This window comes from Cervus canadensis, chromosome 2 (assembly GCF_019320065.1).
Source record: "Cervus canadensis isolate Bull #8, Minnesota chromosome 2, ASM1932006v1, whole genome shotgun sequence".
NCBI lineage: Eukaryota > Metazoa > Chordata > Mammalia > Artiodactyla > Cervidae > Cervus > Cervus canadensis.
This window is the reverse complement of record NC_057387.1, coordinates 111,253,678-111,275,063: the sequence shown is the minus strand read 5'-3', so window position 1 is coordinate 111,275,063 and position 21,386 is coordinate 111,253,678. Positions and strand designations below refer to the sequence as shown.

General features: G+C 44.3%; 1 protein-coding gene across 8 annotated transcripts in view; it reads left to right on the top strand.

Moving 5' to 3' along the window:
* Positions 1-21,386, top strand: part of COL6A3 (collagen type VI alpha 3 chain) — a 90,349-nt gene that overhangs the window by 10,284 nt on the left and 58,679 nt on the right. For 2 of the 8 annotated variants that reach the window (XM_043462069.1, XM_043462067.1), the window contains exons 2-5: positions 7,572-7,689; positions 9,199-9,816; positions 14,778-15,380; positions 19,271-19,855. In XM_043462069.1, coding sequence (XP_043318004.1) covers positions 7,602-7,689; positions 9,199-9,816; positions 14,778-15,380; positions 19,271-19,855 — 1,894 coding nt within the window. In that variant the 5' untranslated portion in view covers positions 7,572-7,601. Of the gene's footprint in view, positions 1-7,571; positions 7,690-9,165; positions 9,817-14,777; positions 15,381-19,270; positions 19,856-21,386 lie in introns of all 8 variants that reach the window. The other 6 variants (XM_043462068.1, XM_043462066.1, XM_043462072.1 and 3 more) reach the window with 4 other exon arrangements.

Here is a 21,386-nt window from a genome sequence, read left to right as displayed (position 1 = left end):
CCGCTGGGGTTGTGTCTTCAAGCTCCTAGAATTTGAATCACAGGGTAAATGTGTCTTATCACAGGTGATACTTTTGGCCGACTTCCCTGGGACATCCAAAGCTACTGCGGGACTTGGAATCCACTCTCTTGTTTACGGTTTTGTCTTTTTCCATCCCACCAGTTTGGCAGGCTGGACTGGCCTGGGGCCCACACTCGGCTCTTGCTGTTCCTCACAGCTGGCCCCCAGCTCCTCCCTCTGGGCCTGACCTCAGACAGGAAAACCATGAGGCTGAGCCCACTTCATCCACAACCTTGGGTGACAGCCCCAGCAAGGGGCTCTTGCTCTCCTTGGCCCTCTGTACTATCTTGCTACGAGGCCCATCTAGACGCCAGACCCCTGCCAAGGCCGCGTCTCCAGCCAGACAGACTTTCCTGTGCTGTCATTAATTCCGTTGCTCTAGATGGCAAAGGTGAGAACCTGAGAGCATCCTTCACATTGTCTTCATCAGCAGTAAGGGACACTGGGATTCCTGAATTATGTATGAGGTGGACAACCACGAATGGAATCACCCAGTCCATGGCGTGTCCATGGCAAGAGAAAAGTCAGGCTAGGAAGATCAAGCAGGTGCAAAAAGCCTAGGCCTTAGGTGGAGTGGATTTCATAGCTCTGATGACACTATTAACAGTTGGGACAGAAATAACTTTTGTTCCATGTCTCAGTGTTTATATCAGATTCTTTTTCACTTTCCTGAGATTCAAGTCCTCTTCCCCAAACCTTAACATTTTGCTGGCAAACACTTCATTTTTCTCTTCCTTTTCAATTGTTTTCTAGTGCCAAGGAAATGCTATGTTATTTAATTATAGGGGTACACACATATGCTTTAAAAAGATGTGTAGTTGTATTGTTTTCTTATTTTAGAGAAAACTTATTTCTTAAAGATTGATGGTGGTGGTCTGGTCGCTAAGTCGTGTTTGACTCTTGTGATCCCATAGACTGTAGCCCACCAGCCTCCTTTGTCCATGAGATTTCCCAGGTAAGAATACTGGAGTGAGTTGCCATTTCCTTCTCTAGGGGATCCTCCCAATTGAGGGATCGAACTCACATCTCCTGCATTGGCAGGTGCACTCTTTATCACTGAACTACCAGGGAAGCCCATCCTAAAGACTATCACATCTCAAAAAGGAGATGCCACATTTTTACCATTCCTGTTAAATTGATGGCTACATTATAGGTGTACAGTTCCATTCAGTAGCTCAGTCCTGTCTGACTCTTTGTGACACCATGGACTGTGGCATGCCAGGCTTCCCTGTCCATCACCAGCTCCTGGAGCATACTCAAACTCATGTCCATCAAGTCGGTGACGCCATCCAACCATCTCATCTTTTGTCGTCTCCTTCTCCTCCCACCTTCAATCTTTCCCAGCATCAGGGTCTTTTCAAAATGAGTTGGTTCTTCGCATCAGGTGGCCAAAGTATTGGAGTTTCAGTTTCAGCATCAGTCCTTCCAATGAATATTCAGGACTGATTTCCTTTAGGATTTACTGGTTGGATCTCCTTGCTGTCCAAGGGACTCTCAAGAGTCTTCTCCAACACCACAGTTCAAAAGCAATCAGTTCTTTGGAGCTCAGCTTTCTTTATAGCCCAACTCTCACATCCATACAGGACTACTGGAAAAACCATAGCTTTGACTAGACAGACCTTTGTTGGCAAAGTAATGTCTTTGCATTTTAATATGTTGTCTAAGTTGGTCATAGCTTTTCTTCCAAGGAGCAAATGTCTTTTAATTTCATGGTTGCAGTCACCTTCTGCAGTGATTTTGGAGACCCCCCAAAAAAATCTCTCACTGCTTCCATTATGTCCCCATCTATTTGCCATGAAATGATGGGACCAGATGCCATGATCTTAGTTTTCTGAATGTTGAGTTTTAAGCCAGCGTTTTCACTCTCCTCTTTCACTTTTATCAAGAGGCTCTTTAGTTCTTTTTCACTTTCTGCCATGAGGGTGGTGTCATCTGCATATCTGAGGATATTTCTCCCTGCAAGCTTGATTCCAGCTTGTGTTTCATCCAGCACGGCATTTTGCATGATGTATTCTGCATATAAGTTAAATAAGCGGGGTGACAGTATTCAGCCTTGACGTACTCCTTTCCCAATTTGGAACCAGTCTGTTGTTCCATGTCTGGTTCTGTTGCTTCTTGACCTGCATACAGATTCCTCAGGAAACAGGTAAGGTAGTCTGGCATTCCTTTCTCTTTAAGAATTTTCCAAAGTTTGTTGTGATCGACACAGTTAAAGGCTTTGGCGTAGTCAATAAAGCAGAAGTAGATGTTTTTCTGGAACTCTCTTGCTTTTTCGATGATCCAACAGATGTTGGCAATTTGATCTCTGTTTCCTCTGCCTTTTCTAAATCCAGTTTGAACATCTGGAAGTTCACGGTTCACTTACTGTTGAAGCCTGTCTAGAGAATTTTGAGCATTACTTTGCTAGCATGTGGGATGAGTGCAATTGTGTGGCAGTTTGAGCATTCTTTGGCATTGCCTCTTTGGGATTGGAGTGAAAACTGACCTATGCCAGTCCTGTGGCCACTGCTGAGTTTTCCAAATTTGCTGGCATATTGAGTGCAGCACTTTCACAGCATCCTCTTTTAGGATTTGAAATAGTTCACCTGGGATTCCATCACCTCTACTAGCTTTGTTCGTGGTGATGCTTCCTAAGGCCCACTTGACTTCGCATGCCAGGATGTCTGGCTCTAGGTGAGTGATCACACCATCATGGTTATCTGGGTCATGAAGTTCTTTTTTGTATAGTTCTTCTGTGTATTCTTGCCACCTCTTCTTTATATCTTCTGCTTTTGTTTGGTCCATACCATTTCTGCTCTTTATTGAGCCCATCTTTGCATGAAATGTTCCCTTGGTGTCTCTAATTTTCTTGAAGAGATCTTCAGTCTTTTCCATTCTATCGTTTTCCTGTATTTCTTTGCATTGATTACTGAGGAAGGCTTTCTTATCTCTCCTTGCTATTCTTTGGAACTCTGCCTTCAAATGCGTGTGTCTTTCCTTTTCTCCTTTGCCTTTAGCTTCTGTTCTTTTCTCAAGTTATTTGTAAGGCCTCCTCAGACAACCATTTTGCCTTTTTGCATTTCTTTTCTTGGGGATGGTCTTGATCACTGCCTCCTGTACAATGTCACGAACCTCCGAACCTCTGTCCATAGTTCATCAGGCACTCTATCAGATCTAATCCCTTGAATCCCTTCCACTGTATAATCATAAGGGGTTTGATTTAGGTCATACCTGAATGGTCTAGTGGTTTTCCCTACTTTCTTCAATTTAAGTCTGAATTTGGCATTAAGGAGTTCATGATCTGAGCCCCAGTCAGCTCCTGGTCTTGTTTTTGCTGACTGTGTAGAGCTTTTCCATCTTCGCCTGCAAAGAATATAATTAGTCTGATTTAGGTATTGGCCATCTGGTGATGTCCATGTGTAGAGTCTTCTCTTGTGTTGTTGGAAGAGGGTGTTTACTATGATCAGTGCGTTCTCTTTTGCAAAACTTTGTTAGGTGTACAGAGTTACCCATATTTTTTAACAACCACAGGTAACTTCTCCTGTTTTTTTAGGAATTGTAGTAAAATGATGTGAATTTTGCGATCTTAATTCTTTTCAAGTGAACAGTATAGTAGTGTTATCTATATGTATCTTGTTTACAACTGATCTCTAGAACTTTTTCATCTTGCCAAACTGAAACTCTTTACTCAATGGACAATAATTCCCCATTCCCCTTTCCCACCCTCTAGGAATCACCATTCCATTCTCTGTTTCTAATAGCTTGACTATTTCAGATACCCCACGTCAGCGGAATCTCTTGGTGATTGACTTGTTTCAGTTGGCATAATGTCTTCAAAGTTCACTTATGTTGTAGCCTGTGACAAAACTTCTTCCTTTTATTTAAGGCTGAATGATATTTCTTTATATGTACATGCCACATTTTCTCTTTTCATTCATCTACTGATGGGCATTTATTTTATGTTATTTCCACCCCACGACTAGGTGGCACAGTGGTAAAGAATTCACCTGCTAGTTCAGGAGATGCAGGAGATGTAGGTTCGATTCCTGGGCTGGGAAGATCCCCTGGAGGAGAAAATGGCAAGCCATTTCCAGTATTCTTGCCTGGGAAATTCCATTTGCTGGAATTTGCCTGGACAAAGGAGCCTGGTGGGCTACAGATCAGGGGATCTCAAAGAGTCATACATGACTGAGTACACACGCATGGTTGTTCCCATCTGCTGGCTATTGTAAATAACGCTGCGTTAAACTTGGGTGTGTACATATCTCTTCAAAATCTTATTTTCAGTTATTTTGGATACATACCCAGAAGAAGGACTGATCGGTTATATGCTAACTGTATTTTAAACTTTTTGAGGAAACTCCATATAATTTTCTATAGTGGCTGCAACATTTTACATTCACATTGCCTAAGAGTTCCAGTATTTCTGCATTCTCATCAACACTTGTTTACTATCTTTTTGACAGCGGCCATCTCAATGGGTGTGAGATATTATCTCACTGTGGTTTTGATTTTCATTTCTCTGATGCTGAGTATTTTTTCATATTCTTATTGGCCATTTGTATGTCTTCTTTGGAGAAATGTCTTTTCCAGTCCTTTATTTTTAAACCAGAGTTTGTTTTTATCATTATAAAGTTGTGGGTGCTCTTTATATATTCCTGATATGAACCCCTTATCAGTTATATGGTTTGCAAACGTTTTCTCCCATTCTGTAGGTTGCTTATTCACTCTGTTGATTGTTTCCTTTGCTGTGTAGAAGTTTTAAAGTTTGATATAGTACCATTTGGTCTCTCATTTGGACTTTCCTGGTGGCTCAGTGGCTAAGAATCACCTGCAATGTAGGAGATGTGGGTTTGATCCCTGGGTAAGGAAGATCCCCTGGAGAAGTAAATGGCAACCCACTCAAGTACTCTTGCCTGGGAAATCCCATGGACAGAGGAGCCTGGTGGGCTACAGTCCAGGGGTTGCAAAGGGCCAGACATGATTTGGTGACTAAACAACAATATGGTACCGTCTGTCTGTCCTTGCTCTTATTGTCTGTGCTTGTGGCATCAAATGGAAAAAGTCATTACCAAATCCGATGCTATGAAGATTTTCCTCCTATATTTTCTTCTAAAAGTTTAATAGTCTCAGGTCTTACATTTAGATTTTTAATCCATCTTGAGTTAGTTCTTTGTAAGTTTTTTCTTTTTTCTTTTGCATATGGATATACAGTTTTCCCAGCATCATTTGTTGAAGAGACTGTCCTGTCCCCATTGGGTAGTATTGGCACCTCTATAGAAATTGACTTGACCATATACTTGAGGGTTTATTTATGGGATCTTTATTTTATTCCACTGGTTGATATGTCTGTCTGCATTCCAATCCCATGCTGCTTTGATTACTGTAGTTTGTAATATGACTTGAAATCAGGAACTGTGAGGTCTCCAGCTCTATTTTTTTTCCTTTCTCAAGATTGCTATGACTCTTCTGGGTCCTTTCAAATTCCATATAAGTTTTAGGATATCTTTTCTATTTCTCCAAAAAATGCCACAGAGAGAGAAGTTTTTGATTTTGATTCATACTGATGATGATTACCTTTTTATACTGTAATTCACAAAGCCAACTTCTAAACCTTCAAATTCTAAGTATGAACTATAAATCTCTCCAGATTAAATATATTCATATTTCTTAAACCAAATCAGATTCTGCACTTGACTGTAGTCTATACTACATAATTTTCAATATCAAATAGTTTTTCTTGAAACTAAGTACACTAAAAAAAATAATCAATAATTGAGATCCTATTGTAGGAGGCTGACCCTGACCCCCATGGTGAGAATTTCCTCCCCTTTGATAAACAGCACGTTTTTAAAGAAAATTATTGAGAATATGAGGATTAGTATTCCATGTGTTTCTTTTTGTCATTTTTGTTTAACTTTTTATTTTGTGTTGGAGTGTGGCCAATTGACAGTGTTGTGATGGTTTTGAGTGGACAGCAGGGGGACATGCATGTTTAGATTTTTAATCCATTTTGAGTTAGTTCTTTGTAAGTGGTGTGAGGTAAGGATCCAGCTTCCTTTTTTCTGTTGTTGCATGTGGATATACAGTTTTCCCAGCATCATCTGTTGAAGATACCGCCCTAGTCTCTGCCCCCTTCCCCTCCAGGCTGCTGCATGTGGATATAGAGTTTTCCCAGCATCATCTGTTGAAGACACTGCCCTAGGCTCCCCTCCCCTCCCCCCCAGGCTGCTGTGTGGCTTTGGGCAGGGTGCCCCGTGCTGTGCAGTGGGTCCTTGTTGGTTGTTCATTTTGAGTATAGCCATGTGTACCTGTCTATCCCAAACTCCTTTATAAGAATTTTTGGTTTGGTTGGTTTTTGTCTGCAATTTCAATATATTTACTTGAAAGAATGAAAAAAAAAAAAACCAATAATTTTGATTGGCACACCCCTCCACTTTAATGCCTCTACCCAAGCCTCTGACCAGGGAACCCCTGACAAGTCTGGGTAGGGGTAAGAAGAGTCATTGACTCACATGCACAGATACAGCAAGGACCAGCTCCAGAATCTGTGGGCTCGGTGCAAAGTGAACATGAAGGGTCTTTGCCCTGAAGTTGTTAAGACTTTTAAGCAACACCAAACCACCACACCAAGCATGGGGTCCTGTGAGACTGCACCGGTCAGATAGCCATGACCTGAGAAAGAGTCAGGGGAAACCAGAGCCTTGGATCAAGGGGAAGGGAAAAGAGGTGATGTCCTGCAAGAGGACCTAAACGGAGAAGACCTAGGCCTGTTCTTTGGAGGGTCATAAGGAAAAGCTTAGACCCTTGAGCTGAGCTCACTGGAGACTGGAGGGTGATGAAGTTGACATGTGGGGGGGTTTCCGTCAGGTGTGGGGTGGGAAGAGGGTGGTGTTTGCTTCAAGGGAGGGTGCCACAGGCTACTGTGCCCGTCCAGACATGACCCTGGCTGGCTGGATGTCAAGTTTGCAGGGAGACCACGCTACGAGGCTGTCAGCCCTCAGGACTGGCTTTAGTCTTGCTAATTCAGTAATCTCTGGACATGCTCCACTCTGCGACTGGTGTTGGGCACACAGCAGGTTTTCGTTGAAGGAAAAGTGGTAAATAGTAACGGAGAATAAAGGCATGATTCGAAATGGGCCCAGCTGCTGTGGTTGTATTTTTGCACACACTGGGATTCTAACAAAGCCCATTCTCTCCATGAACTGGAGCTTCCCGGTGGGATTCCTGTAGACGTGACTGACAGGCTGGGCATCGCCAACCTGCCCTTTGTGCCTCTGGGTGCCCTTCCTCCCCACCCTTTGTCATTCTGCCACACGTTTTGTGATATGCTATTGTTGCCTGCCTTGAGAGGAAAAAATGGTTGGACTGAACAGATTTTTAGCTATGGCCTACAGTCACCAGATTCAGAGACTCCATGTCTATGTTTAGCTGAAACTATCTTTCATCCAAAGGATAAATCCTTGATTCGCTCATTAGTAACTGGAGAGCCAAAACCTGATGGTTCTCATCTACCCTATTTTCTCTCGTAGGTTCTCACCTGGTGCTTAGACACAATCAAAATGAGGAAACATCGGCATTTGCCCTTAGTGGCCATTTTTTGCCTCTTTTTCTCAGGCTTCTCTTTTACTCGTGGTCAACAACAGCCAGGTAAGATCCCAAATCACCTCTTCATTCTATTAAGAGGGACAGTGTTCTCTGTTTTAGATCTCAGACATCATGAGCTGGAGAGAGAGCTTAGATAGGCTTTGAAGAGAGAGCCAAGCCATTGATTACAGGGTGTTTTTGTTTATTTTACAGACTTTGTCAGCTCCTCTTTATCCAAGTGAGAGAGAGAGAGACATTTTTTAAACGGAAACTTGGGTTTGATATCTTGCTGGTGGGTTGCAAGTGGTTTGTTTTTACATTGGGTGTGAGCAGAAAGTTTGTATCGAAAATATTTTACCATCGGAAAAGCTTATCCACATTTCTGGCACTGGTTAGTGTCTTAGCACAACATCCCAGAGAAGACAATGATTAAGAGTAAAAATTATATTCCTTGAAAAAAAAAAAAAAATAACCAGTCTTTCTCTCTCACTCTGGACACAGAAAGACATTTTTTATTTAGAATCATCAAATCTTTAAAAAATCAGTTTCCTGAAACTATGTTAAAAATAGATCCTACCTAATCTTATTAAGAACTTGCAGAGTTTTGGAAAAATGAGAAATGGTTTATGGTTTATGAGCTTGGAAGGTTTGACTTGGGTCCCTCTCCTTGAGTTGATGGGGTACTTCCTCCAGATCTGGTAGTTCTTAGCAGGGTGCTGAGGACCACCCCAATGCCAGGGGAGCATGGGTTGGGGCATCAGGTCAGCCCCAGGTAAGTAGAGTCCAGGAGTCTGCTGTGCCCAGCCAGTCTGGCCCAGGACAGGAGGGCACGCCCCAGCCACTCAGCCTGGAACCTGGAGCCTCCGGCTCCTACTTTTGAGAGACCTGGCTTCATCTTTGAAAGGGGTGAATACTGCTCAACATCTCAGAGGGTTCAGATGGCTCTGAAAATGTTGTATTGTGTTAGGGTACCTTTCTTCCTGCTAGGGAGTCTCAGCAGACAGAGAAACAAACAAAAAACAAGCCTTTGCCCTTCGCTACAATTATACAAGTCTTCTTCACTTAAGATGTATTCATGACATTTATTTTTCTTGCAAATTACCCAAAGCATGGGAGACTAGATCAGGTAAAAACAGTAGTTTCAGTATTCCATTTTGCCAAGGCCCCAGACTGAAGAATGAATTTCTAAGGTGATGCTTGGTTATCTGCAGTAGGATATCCTTCCTGTCTGATCAGGTGGGTCTCGGGGTTCCAACTGCCACAAAGAATCACCTAGAGGTAAAGGACACCCCAGGGTATGTTTGTCCCCATTCTGGAACCTGCTACTGGTTCATGTGTGGCAGTCATCATATATGGAACTTGGGCCAATGACTGGGCCCCAGCAGCTGTTGAGTCCGTGGGTCCAGGTCCCCGTGTCTCAGGTAAGTCAGTGTCCCCACCTGCCTCGCACATGAGGCGAAAGTTATTTAGTCACAGCACCCTAGAAACTGAGTGAGTTGTGGAAGGCTTTGCACTGATGGGAGGTCATTTCTTGAACAGGAGAAACATCTAAACCAATGTCTTCTTTTAAAGATGTCAAAAATGGTGCCGCTGCCGATATAATATTTCTAGTGGATTCCTCTTGGAGCATTGGCAAGGAACATTTCCAACTTGTTCGAGAGTTTCTATATGATGTTATAGAATCTTTAGCGGTGGGAGACAATGATTTCCGTTTTGCTCTGGTCCAGTTCAACGGCAACCCACATACCGAGTTCCTGTTCAATACGTATCGTTCTAAACAAGAAGTCCTCTCTCATGTTTCCAACATGTCTTACATTGGGGGCAGCAATCAGACTGGAAAAGGATTAGCATACGTAATGCAGAACCACCTCACTGAGGCTGCTGGAAGCCGGGCCAGTGACGGAGTCCCTCAGGTTATCGTAGTGTTAACCCATGGACACTCGGAGGACGGCCTTGCTCTGCCCTCAGCGGAACTTAAGTCTGCTGATGTTAACGTGTTTGCAATTGGAGTTGAGGATGCAGATGAAGGAGCCTTAAAAGAAATAGCAAGTGAACCGCTCAATATGCATGTTTTCAACCTAGAGAATTTTACCTCACTTCATGACATAGTAGGAAACTTAGTGGCCTGTGTGCATTCATCCATGACTCCAGAAAGGGCTGGAGGCACAGAAACCCCTAAAGACATCACAGGTAATGGCAACGTCACCAACCTGCTGCCTGCCTCGCTCTTCTTCTGGAGATAAGCTTGGCAACCGCTGGCATTAAGGCAATCCTCTCGCTAAAAGGCGGTGGGGTGGATTAGGGAAGAGATGCCTGTTCACAGGCCTAAAAACAAAGGTTTGAATATTCTCTGTAGTCCTCTTCCAATATAGAGTATTCACTCCCTCCAAGAGGAGTTCTGCCTTTGAAACAATATTCCAACTCCCCAAAAAACACATCCTGATATTATGACCCCACAAGCAGTGCTTCTTGGACAAAAAGCCTCAGTGTGGCTGGGCAGGACTTTGACAAAAGTCCCTCCATTTGCTCCTGGGAAAGAGTCTGTTTCCTTTAAAGAAAGCTCAGGGTCTGAAAGAGCTCAAGTGAGGGAGGAAGAGGGCATCCACTTTTGGGTCCAGTAAATCCACACAGAGAGCTCCTCTCTTTGACACTACGGAATTTATTTCAAAGACTTGATGGCCTCAGAATTGTGAGAAGCCTTAGAGATTTGTTGTTCAGTTGCTCAGTTGTGTCTGACTCTTTGCGAAGCCATGGACTGTAGCATGCCAGGCTTTCCTGTCTTTCATCATCTCCCAGAGTTGCTCAAACTCATGTCCATTGAGTCGGTGATGCCATCCAACCATCTCATCCTCTGTTGTCCCCTTCGCCTCCTGCCCTCAATCGTTCCCAGCATCAGGGTCTTTTCCAGTGAGTTGGCTCTTGGAAGCCTTAGAGATGATCCAGTCCCAATCTATTTTGTAGGAATTGAGTACAGGAGCTGAAGTCCCTTATGTGTTGGCTCTGGATGGGGTTTTCTCACTTCTCCTCCACACTGTCACCATCGTTGTACCCACACAGATGCTTCTGATCCCAGTGGTCCTCGTCAGTGTCACTCTGTGAGTCCTGATGATGAAAGGACTTTACATGGATGTGTGTTCAGGTCCAGTGACATGCAGAAAACTAATTGTCTGGCAAGTTACTTAACCAGTCACCCCCATTAGCTTTCTTGCCAGTGCTAAGTGACTCACAGGGAAGGAATTGCACAGGTAAATTTCACGTGTTGCGCCACTGCGATTTTGACCAGTACCCAGGGCTAGGTTTCCTCATCAGCAACAGGCAGGGTGGAGGGAATTCTAGGAGAATGGGCAGAAAGTTAGGGTGGAACCAAGGGCCTCTTACTGAGATGAGCTCCAGAAGGAGAGATGTGTGTCCCCCAGGATGAAGGGAAAGGAGAAGAAAGGGGTCATGTAGCTAAGACATTGAAGTGGAAAGGGAAGAAGCTGGGAGAGTCAGCTTGAGCTGGCATCAGTCATTTCAATAAGAGATGACAAAGCGGGAGACACAGTGGTGTGTAGGACTGTAGAGTAAGCTGAGTTAATTTTGTTCCAGAAGTTGTGCATAGGATGGTTTCCCCAGTAGTTACCTGTGATGTCAGCTTTGATAGGGGTGGAAGGACTCACAGCACTACCAGTGGGTCTACTTCTAAGAGAGTAGTGAGGGACAGCCTGGATAATTTGCATTAAACCTGAAGATCATTCCCTACTTCAAATGATGTGTCTCACCTCTGCGTTGTGACACTAGTGTCAATTCTGCCAGATTACGGGAAAGAAGGTGGGACTCCGAGAGCACCCCAAACCAAACACTGCAGGTTACAAGGAGATTACAAGACAGCAAGTCTAATGACCTTCTGCATTCGCTACAATGTTCTCAGCATCAATAATTCACTACTCATTGCATTTCTGAATATAACTCATCCATGTCAAAATCAGTGAAGAGGATTAGGAGAGAAATGGAACATCTCTTTATTGATGTTTTGGCCAATTCAGGAAAATGGATGGATGAGTTTGCCTTTATGTTTAACCATTATATAAATGGATAAAAACAATTAGATTACCACATTAATGCAAAATAAGCCTATCAACATAGTCTCTTTCCACACAGATGACAAAACCTTTGTTTTTATGCCAAGAAAGCATCTCTGTCTTCTAGTGCCCAAGCCACTAGCAGCTCCAGGGTGGAATATTAATCCATTTATATTGTCTTTTCTAATTAACTTCATTCTGCAATTTCTCTTGTATCATGTTCCACTGCGTATTCCACGGCAGAAAAAATAAATTTCTTTCTTAAAGTTTTTGGAAAAGGTAGTCAGGAAGCCATTATGATGATAGCTAATAAGTTAGGGCCATTTCTTTCCACTTTCTATCCACTATGTAACTTTCCCCCACCAATGTACATGTGATCATCACTGTTCTTAATGAACTCTACTCAAGCAATCCCTGAAAGTTGTACTTTTAAAAATCCTTTTTATAGACGGACATAAGATATAAAAGCTTTACTATAACAAAAGCTGAAAAGGTGACTTACATTCAGCGAGGACGAGTTTTCTTTTCTTTACAAAACAAAGATTTAGAAAACTAGCAAAACCTATCTGAGATTTTGTGTTTGCACAGAAAATACAAATATGATCTTTTATATTTTTCTTGAAAAAAGGAGCATCCCCCTAGCTAAAGAAGGCATCGTGCCCACACCAGTGTGCTTAGGAAAAGTGTTTCCAACAATGTTGAAAGCGCCTTCAATTTTTCCATGGATGTTTCGAAACTTTTCCATAGAAAATGCCACTGAGGGTGTGATACTAACACATGAGCCATAAAAGCAGAAAACCAGACGGTTTCATATGTTAAATTTTAGGAAGATCTGATTTCTCTGAGAGTTAATACTGGCCCCTGGGGTGCCTTGCTGCATACAAGAACCCGTGAACGCGTGTCTGTTTGAGGCTTCAGCTCTCCTGGATAACAGCATGCCCTTGTGTGTGTCCCATCGTGTGCATAAGAGAACAATGTTGTTTTTTCAGTGATGACAAATTATCCAACATTTTTCTATGACCTGCTGCTGTTCAGCTTTTTAGAACACAACACTCAAGGGTTTTCCCTCAGTGTTTGTTTATCTTATTTATTCTATTGTGAACTGCGATCAAAAAGGAGGTAATAAATTAATAAGGAGTGAGTCATCCTGTGATTTAGGGGTCATTTTTCTTTTATTGATCTTAGGCTCAGAGTTAGTCCTTTCTGAAAAGGTCTTGGTTTGGTGAGTAAGGGGTAAATCTTCCTTTGTCCCTCAGAGTCACTGGCTTAGGTCTGGGCGGTGCTGAGGAATTTTGTGGTATGGTTTGCAGAGCCTGGAACTCCTGGGACAAAGCGACCCATCGCTGTAGCCTGCAGTGTAATTCACACTGCTGGGGCCACATCCTCCCAAAGATCCCTCGGGAACCTCGTGGTTCCACCAAAGAGTAAAATGCTCTGGAGTTCTTAGCAAAGGCTAAGTTAATATCTTACATGATCTTGCTAGATATTTCCACACTAGTTATCTTTCCCTATGCAAGGAATGCCTCTGCAAAATTGCTGTTAGGAGTTTCATGCCTGTAAGCAGAGAAAAAGATCAGTTCTGATTCCAGTAATCCTAATTCCAGCCATTCCTGGTTCATTTTACCCAAGCAGAAAGCTTGGACAAGAACATCTCACTGCGGTAAACTCTTTAATTTCATGAGACAAGATTTGCATTCTGTTTCCACTTGGAAATAAAAGGAATTTTGTTAGTACCAGGAAGAATTAATTTTACATATAAAATGTTCACTGTCATTACAAATTTCAGAATGAATGAGTTTACATATAATACAATTATACTCCAAATATAGCTTCCTAAAATCCAGACTATAAATACTGTCTATGCTTACATAAAATCTCTGCCTATTCCTAACACACACTTAAGTTTTTAAAAAAACACTTGCTACAATAATTTTGCTTTTCCTATGGTTTAAATCAGGCTGATTTAAACGTTCTAGCTGAGGCTTTGAAATATTCCACCCAGGTTGGTAGTTTATTGATTGCAATTCCTTGCTCAGTGCTTCTATGAAACCCCCATTCTCAGTCACAGAATGGACGTTTCTTGTTTGCCATTGGGAGGAGAAAAGAGGTCTTGGTCAGCCTTTTTTATGTCCATTTGTCAAAGCCCAGAGCTAATTCTGATTCTGGGTCGCCTAGATACCCATGGTCCTGTCAGGCACTTGGTCTAGGACGTCATAAAAATAAGGTTGGATAATTATGTCATGACTGGTTTCATATCATTCTGCTTAACATTGTTCTGCATTTTGTGATTGAATATAGAGGCAAAGGCAAAAATAAATGAAGAAAACACTCATCCCAACCCCAGGCCTGCATTTGAGTTTTACACAATGAAAACATCATTTGAGAAAGGAAAATTAACCCAAAATATATCGAGTATTTTTGAATAAAAACTGGGGATGTGGTTTGAGTTCTTTCTTTCATATTTCTGAAGTGGAAGGTTCATAGCCATTTTGGTTTCTAAAGAAAAGCAAAGCATAAACAATGGTTGCTCGAGGAATGAAGTATTTAACATACTGGGACAATGAGTCACCGAAGCCTAAATCTGAGATTCTGTTTTGTGCTGTGGATCTGGACAAAGAAAATTCTTGTGATCACTTGAGGATTATAACAGAAATGTCCCCAGATTCGAAATCATCTTTAGACCTTTGTTCATGTAGTCCTTTATTTTCTCCTGTAGGTCAGGTAAGACACAGTTCTGTGCATCTATGGTTCCCTCCAAATTCAGTAGAAAATTTCAGAATATACCCAAGACTTCTCCCAGAAAACTAAACATGATCTTTTGAAATTCAACTACAAAGATGGTGCAGAGGAAAATTTGCTATTAAATAAATGCCCCTACTGAACACCATCATTTCTGTTAAGAAGTTGCCTCTTATCCATTCAGAATGCAGAACTAAAAGAGAATTTCACGTTCCTTAATCAACATGTGTTTTGTTTGTCCATATTTCGTGTTTCTTATTGGTTTCTCAAGAAACATGTCAGAACACCGAACGATGCATGTGATCACTTGTTCTAATGCTTTCACATTTTTTGCATTTCTCTCTTTTAAAGCACAAGACTCTGCTGACATTATTTTCCTTATTGATGGATCAAACAACACCGGAAGTGTCAATTTCGCAGTCATTCTCGACTTCCTTGTAAATCTCCTTGAGAGACTGTCAATTGGAACTCAGCAGATCCGAGTGGGGGTGGTGCAGTATAGCGATGAGCCCAGAACCATGTTCTCCTTGAACAGCTACTCTACCAAGGCTCAGGTTCTGGATGCAGTGAAGGCCCTGGGGTTCATTGGTGGAGAACTGGCCAATGTTGGCCTTGCCCTGGATTTTGTGGTGGAGAATCACTTCACCCGGGCGGGGGGCAGCCGAGTGGAGGAAGGGGTTCCGCAGGTGTTGGTCCTCATAAGTGCTGGGCCTTCTAGTGATGAGATCCGAGACGGGGTCGTAGCACTGAAGCAGGCTAGCATTTTCTCGTTTGGCCTTGGAGCCCAGGCCGCCTCCAAGGCAGAGCTTCAGCACATAGCTACCAATGACAACCTGGTGTTTATTGTCCCGGAATTCCGTAGCCTTGGGGACGTCCAGGAACAATTACTGCCGTACATTGTTGGCGTGGCCCAAAGGCACATTGTCTTGCAACCGCCAACCATTGTCACCGAAGGTACGTATGCTTTTCTCACTATCTGTGTGGTAGTGGGTGTTCTGTGTGTGGTTCTGTAGGAGTCAGGCGGGGGCCTTGCAGAATGATTCGCCTCGGGAGAACCTGTAAGTACCCATGGTCCAGTCCTTCCTAGATGAGCTAGTTCTTGGATGTGGTGTCTGGGATGGTTGCGGTGTTCCACAAAAACCCCGAAGATCTGTGAGTGCATGGACAGCTCTTGTTGGAGCACGAGTTATCAAGAAAGTGTGCTTTCATGGCTAATTCAACAAACCTGTTACTCTGAGATTATTCAACACCATCATTCATTCATTCATTCATTCATTTCAGTCGCTCAGTCATGTCCGACTCTTTGCGACCCTATGGCAACATCATCATACCATCTACTTATCATGGGCTTCCCAGGTGGCTCAATGGTAAAGAATCCACCTACCAGTGCAGGAGACAGAAGAAAGACAGGTTCAATCCCAGGGTGGGAAAGATCCCCAGGAGGAGAAAATGACAACCCTCTCCAGTAGTCTTATTTATTTAAGTGGAATAAGAATTCCATGGAGAATACCATGGACAGAGGAGTCTGGTGGGCTGCAGTCCATGAGGTTGCAAAGTGTCAGATATGACTGAGTGAGCACACACATGCAGGTGTGATCTACTCTACTGCAGTCACCTGAAAAGTGGGTCTCAGTGGATCATTGCAATTATGAGAAAATTACTGCAGAATAACAGGGTTGAGCTCTGAAAGTCAGCCTGTTAGACTGTGCTGGCTTCTGAGAACTGTCCCCCCAAAGTCACTTTTGTAATGGGTAGCAGGAGTGGCACTTCTGGAAGTAAGAAATAAGAAAGCTGTCACTTGGGGGTATGTATGGAAACTTTTTTTCCCCTCCTCTTGTTGAACTGAAGAGGAATTCTATTGATGGAGAGATTATACACTCAGATGGCGGGCCTTTGGCAAAAGGGTCCGATTGGGATCATGTAAAGAAACATAAAACTAGTCAAGCCATATAACAAAATACATTTCACAAATGTGGGAGGTGGGAGGTATATTTCAAAATTTAAGTAAGAACCCAGTGGCTCTTGATGCAGTGGTAGGCAAAAGGCTGACAGACTCAGGTGCATCAACTCCCACCACTGGTAACCTCATCTGTCTGTCAGAGACTGTACTGCCAGTGGTATTAGGCATATTGTTGGGTGAGGTAAATTAAGATTTGGCGCAAATTACATCCTAAAAATTCTCTTGATATTTCCAGACACCTGTCTGATTGAAATACAATATCTTAAGGTTTTTTCCTGGACTGGCATGCTTTTGGAAACAAATGAACAACTTCCATAGGTTTTGTAAATACTCAGGAAGTGCCATTGCAGCAGACTGGACCTTTGGTACTGGGTCTTACGTTACCCAGCTGTGTGATCCTGGGCAGGTCACACAGCCTGTCTGGGTTCCAGTTTTTTGAACTGATGACAAAGGATGAAAGGATATTTCTATTCCAGGCGACGTTTCAGGTTCATTCTTATCCATGGCAATCCAGGCCCTCCTGTCAGCTTTCCCTAGCTAATTCTCACTTCTCACTTACAAAATCATCTTTAATCTCTGTGATTCATTTGTAAATGTTCTACAAATTTTCTTGGCTATCAGGTATGTGCTGGACACCATGCCAAGCACTGGAGACCCCAGTGCTGGTGGACCAGACTGATGTGGCCGCTGGTTCGTTACAGTGAAACAGGGAGACAGGTCACAAAAGATGAAAAAGCTACTCCCAGAGTATGGCAGAGGAGGACATTAAAGGGGGTTGACTTGGAAAGAGGGATGGGAAGAGCTGTAGGAGAGTGGCCAGGGAAGACTGATCAGAGAAACTGTAGGACAGAAGCAGAAGAGAAGCAGCGGGAATAAGGAGCCAGGGGAGGTGGTCCGTCCTGCGACCTGGGGGAGCCTGGCCCCGCCCAGAACTGTGGAGAGGAGGTGGGCTGGAGTTCCCTGATGCCTGGCAGCCTGGAGAAACCTTTGGTTTAGGGGGTGAGCATCACCAGCTTGACTGAGTCCTTCAGGGGCTTCTGTCTTCTCAGTGAAGCTCAGGGTACAGGAGCATCTGCTTTATTGGAGGTTGGGGTCCCTGAGTCACTGAAAAGAGTTGCCCAAGAGTAGCCTTGAGTCACCCTAGGTGGTTGCAGAGGAAGACAGCACCAAGGAAGGGCTGTGGGGACTGGACATTTGAGGAGACTTTGCTTAGGAACAAGAGAGAGATGACCACTTCCGGTCCTGGCTTGTGAGGGCGGAAGGGGACTTGACTTCCTGCCGGATGTCAGTCAACAGGGAGGGGAGGGCTACAGCCGACTGGTTACAGAACCTTCAGGGTCACCTCGGCAAGGTGTTTGCTCACCAGCCCCAGCAGAACCGTGTGAAAGAGGGGAGATAGAGCTGTTGAGGCCCCAACTCTCACAGCCCGAAGAGGACGTCCCTTCCTGGAGCAGGGGGGAGAGGAGGAGATGGGATGAGTCACCTCGGTGACTGGCAGATGAAGGAATCCGCCTTTCTCTGCATCTGTTCCCATGTTCATACATCTTAGTGAGGACAGGAAGCTCTGCATTTATGGTTTCAGCACCTGCACCTACAGTATAGACGAGGCGTGTGTGACTGTGTGTTAAGGTGTGCTCAGCGTCCGCGTGTGTCTAGTAGGCACACACGTGGTTACCTGCACAGCTATAATATGGCTTTTATGTACCTACGGAGAGAGGGAGAGGAAGGAGGCAGGGGATGTGGCTTCACGTGTCTGCAGCCTCCACGGAGAGTTGGAGGACTCGGGATACACTGTTCACACCACAACTTAATGCCAAAGCAGTGATCCTCATGTGCCTGTCCCTGGATGCCTTGTGTATATGGCGCCTTACATGTTTCTCTTAAAGAACAGACTCTGGACCAATAATGTCAACGTAGTCGAACATTAAGTAAACTAAGATGTTACACACCATCCATCTGACACCATGGAGCAATGAGGCCGCCTCACATTCAGATAATCATTCAATAAGTTGCAGACACACCTGCCTCTGCTTGCACCATTTGCCATCTTACAAGTCTCAGAAGCCTTCTCCGGTGTCTGGATCCGGTGCTGAGGTCTGATACGAGCCTCGGTTCCCGAGATTCAGGCGAGCTGCCTGAGAGTTGATACAACAGGTGGACACAAGTTCATAGTCACTTTGAGGCAGTGATCTTGTTGAGGCATTTTGCTTTGTGATTTGTCTTTGAGTTATCATAATCTTAACACATAACGTGGCAACTTCACAATACAGGTGTCTTAATCAAAAATACTTCTGGGCCACTTGCTAGTTTTGACATTGATTTCCTTTTTATATGTTTATGATGCTGAATAATTAGTGTTTTTCTCCTTGTCTGAAAACATCAAGGTATGGACCAGAGAAATGAAGGAAATAGGGTGTTGGTGCTCTTTCGAGTTTTGCCCTTGGCGATAGGTGTTTATGAAATCAAGGTAGTGAAACACAAGACCCTCTGAGCAGACACTGATCACTTCTTTAATTCCTTGAGCCATGGCTTCATTCTCGCCTCTAAAACCCCAGCTATGGATTTATGGCAGAAGTGAGCTTTCTGACTTTTTTAGTGACAACACAGTAAACAAGTGGTGAATAAAACTACACTGATTTTTGAACAACTGTTTTGTAAAGCGTACCAAGAGAAGGTAGGGGGGTTGGGGAGGCCCACCTGCCAGCAGGGAAGGACACAGCTGTTACTAAGGCCGTGAGTCAGGATAAATCCCTTAGGGGCTCCCACAGACTTGACATTGGCAAGAGCCGAGGAGCTCCCTTGGGTGGAATTGGCTATGTAGAGAGTCATGTTGAACGTGATGGCTCAGGCCATTCTACTTACCTTGTCACGTTGCTACCTACAGTCATTGAAGTCAACAAGAGGGACATAGTTTTCCTCGTGGATGGCTCTTCCAAACTGGGACTGACCAACTTCAATGCAATCCGCGACTTCATTGCCAAGGTCATCCAGAGGCTGGAGATCAGACAGGATCTTATCCAGGTGGCAGTGGCTCAGTATGCAGACACAGTGAGGCCAGAGTTTTATTTCAATACCTACCCCAGCAAGAGGGAGGTCATAAACGCCGTGCGGAAAATGAAGCCCTTGGATGGCTCGGCCTTGTACACGGGCTCCGCTCTGGATTTTGTTCGGAACAACCTGTTCACGGAGGCGGCCGGCTACCGGGCTGCCGAGGGGGTCCCTAAGCTTCTGGTGCTGGTTACAGGCGGTAAGTCCCTAGATGCGGTCAGCCAGCCCGCCCAGGAGCTGAAGAGGAGCGGCATCCTGGCCTTCGCCGTCGGGAACAAGGTGGCTGACCAGGCTGAACTGGAAGAGATCGCTTTCGATTCCTCCCTGGCGTTCATTGCCACCGAGTTCCGACCCGCCCCTTTGCAGGGCGTGCTGCCCGGCTTGCTCGGGCCTCTCAGGACCCTCACCGGAACCACTGAAGGTACGAGGCGGGGGAGCCAGACACGCGATCTGGGGGAGACACACACGTGATAGGGCAGTCTGCAGGGTGGGGGGGTGGGGAGTCAGACACGTGATAGGGTGGAGACACACGTGATAGGGCGGTCTGCAGGGTGGGGGTGGGGCGTTAGACACGTGATAGGGCAGAGACAGACACGTGATAGGGCTGTCTGCAGGGGGTTGGGGTGGGGAGTCAGACACATGATAGGGCTGTCTCCAGGCAGAGCCTTTGAGGAATAAGCAAATTTATTTTGTGTTAGACTAAGATCAGACTCTTAAATGATGGAAATGGTATTAACCAACTAGATCTACTTTGAGTTTCATCGTACCCTGACTTAACAAATATATGACTTAAAATGCCATGTGATACAACTGTGTGTCATAAACTGTCATGAAGTAAGAATATGTCACTTAAACTGCAGGACCAGGGGCCACCTGTCTTTGGCCAGAGCTTTTGGCCAAGGTGCTCACTTCTCAGTCCTGACCCCTCATGAGGTCCCAGTGTTCTGTCCACACTGGTGACTCCAGTCCAACCCCCTCCTCCCAACCACCAAGCTGTAGCCTGGCTCCTCCCTTCCCAAGCGGATGGTCCACTTCTAAATGGTCTGAAGCTGACCAGTGTAGAGCCTTCACCCTTTCCTCTCTTTAAGGAATTCCTTCAATGGGGAAGCACAGTAAGGGGATGAGTGGGCAGATAAAAAGCAAGTGGTTCTCCAAACCGCTTGGTTATTATGGCTATCAGTGAGCAGTTATTTTTAAAGACATGATAGCGATCTATGAGCTTAAATTGAATCAGTGCAATTCACCGTCCTTAATGAAGATGGATATCACGGAAACAAGCTTCTCCGCCTCACAACCTTTACCACTGGAAGAATGTTCGATGCATGACCCACGGTGCATGAATGCATGCTCACTCATCAAGCACTCTGGTCTTCCAAAAGCCTCCCTCCCTCTCTCTCTCTATTTCCTTAAAACTTCTAATCCACACTTTCATAGCTGAAGTTCAATTTGATGCAACAAATAGGCTAAAAGTAGTTGTTAGGTTCCAATTTTACTGAAACATCAGGGAAGAGATGGGAAAGAATTTTTTTTTCCCCCAGTGGCTTGTGTTGGGGAAACACTCTGATTTGAGAAATACTTTTGATTCTTCAGGCTTCCCTGATAGCTCAGCTGGTAAAGAATCCGCCTGCAATGTGGGAGACCTGGGTTCGATCCCTGGGTTGGGAAGATCCCCTGGAGAAGGGAAAGGCTACCCACTCCAGTGTCCTGGCCAGGAGAATTCCATGGACTGTATAATCCATGGGGTTGCAAAGAGTCAGACACGACTGAGCGACTTTTACTTTTATTCTTCATGAGGGCAGCTGCAGCCAAGCATAGCAAAGAGTTTCTTTGCATTTTAATGTGTTTCAGTCATCCAGTGATCTCACTCAGGAGGAATCCTCACGGGCACTTGCTGAATTTTTGCCTGGCAAGGCCATGACTCCCTGTAGAGGAGTCTCAGTAGAGAATGAAAA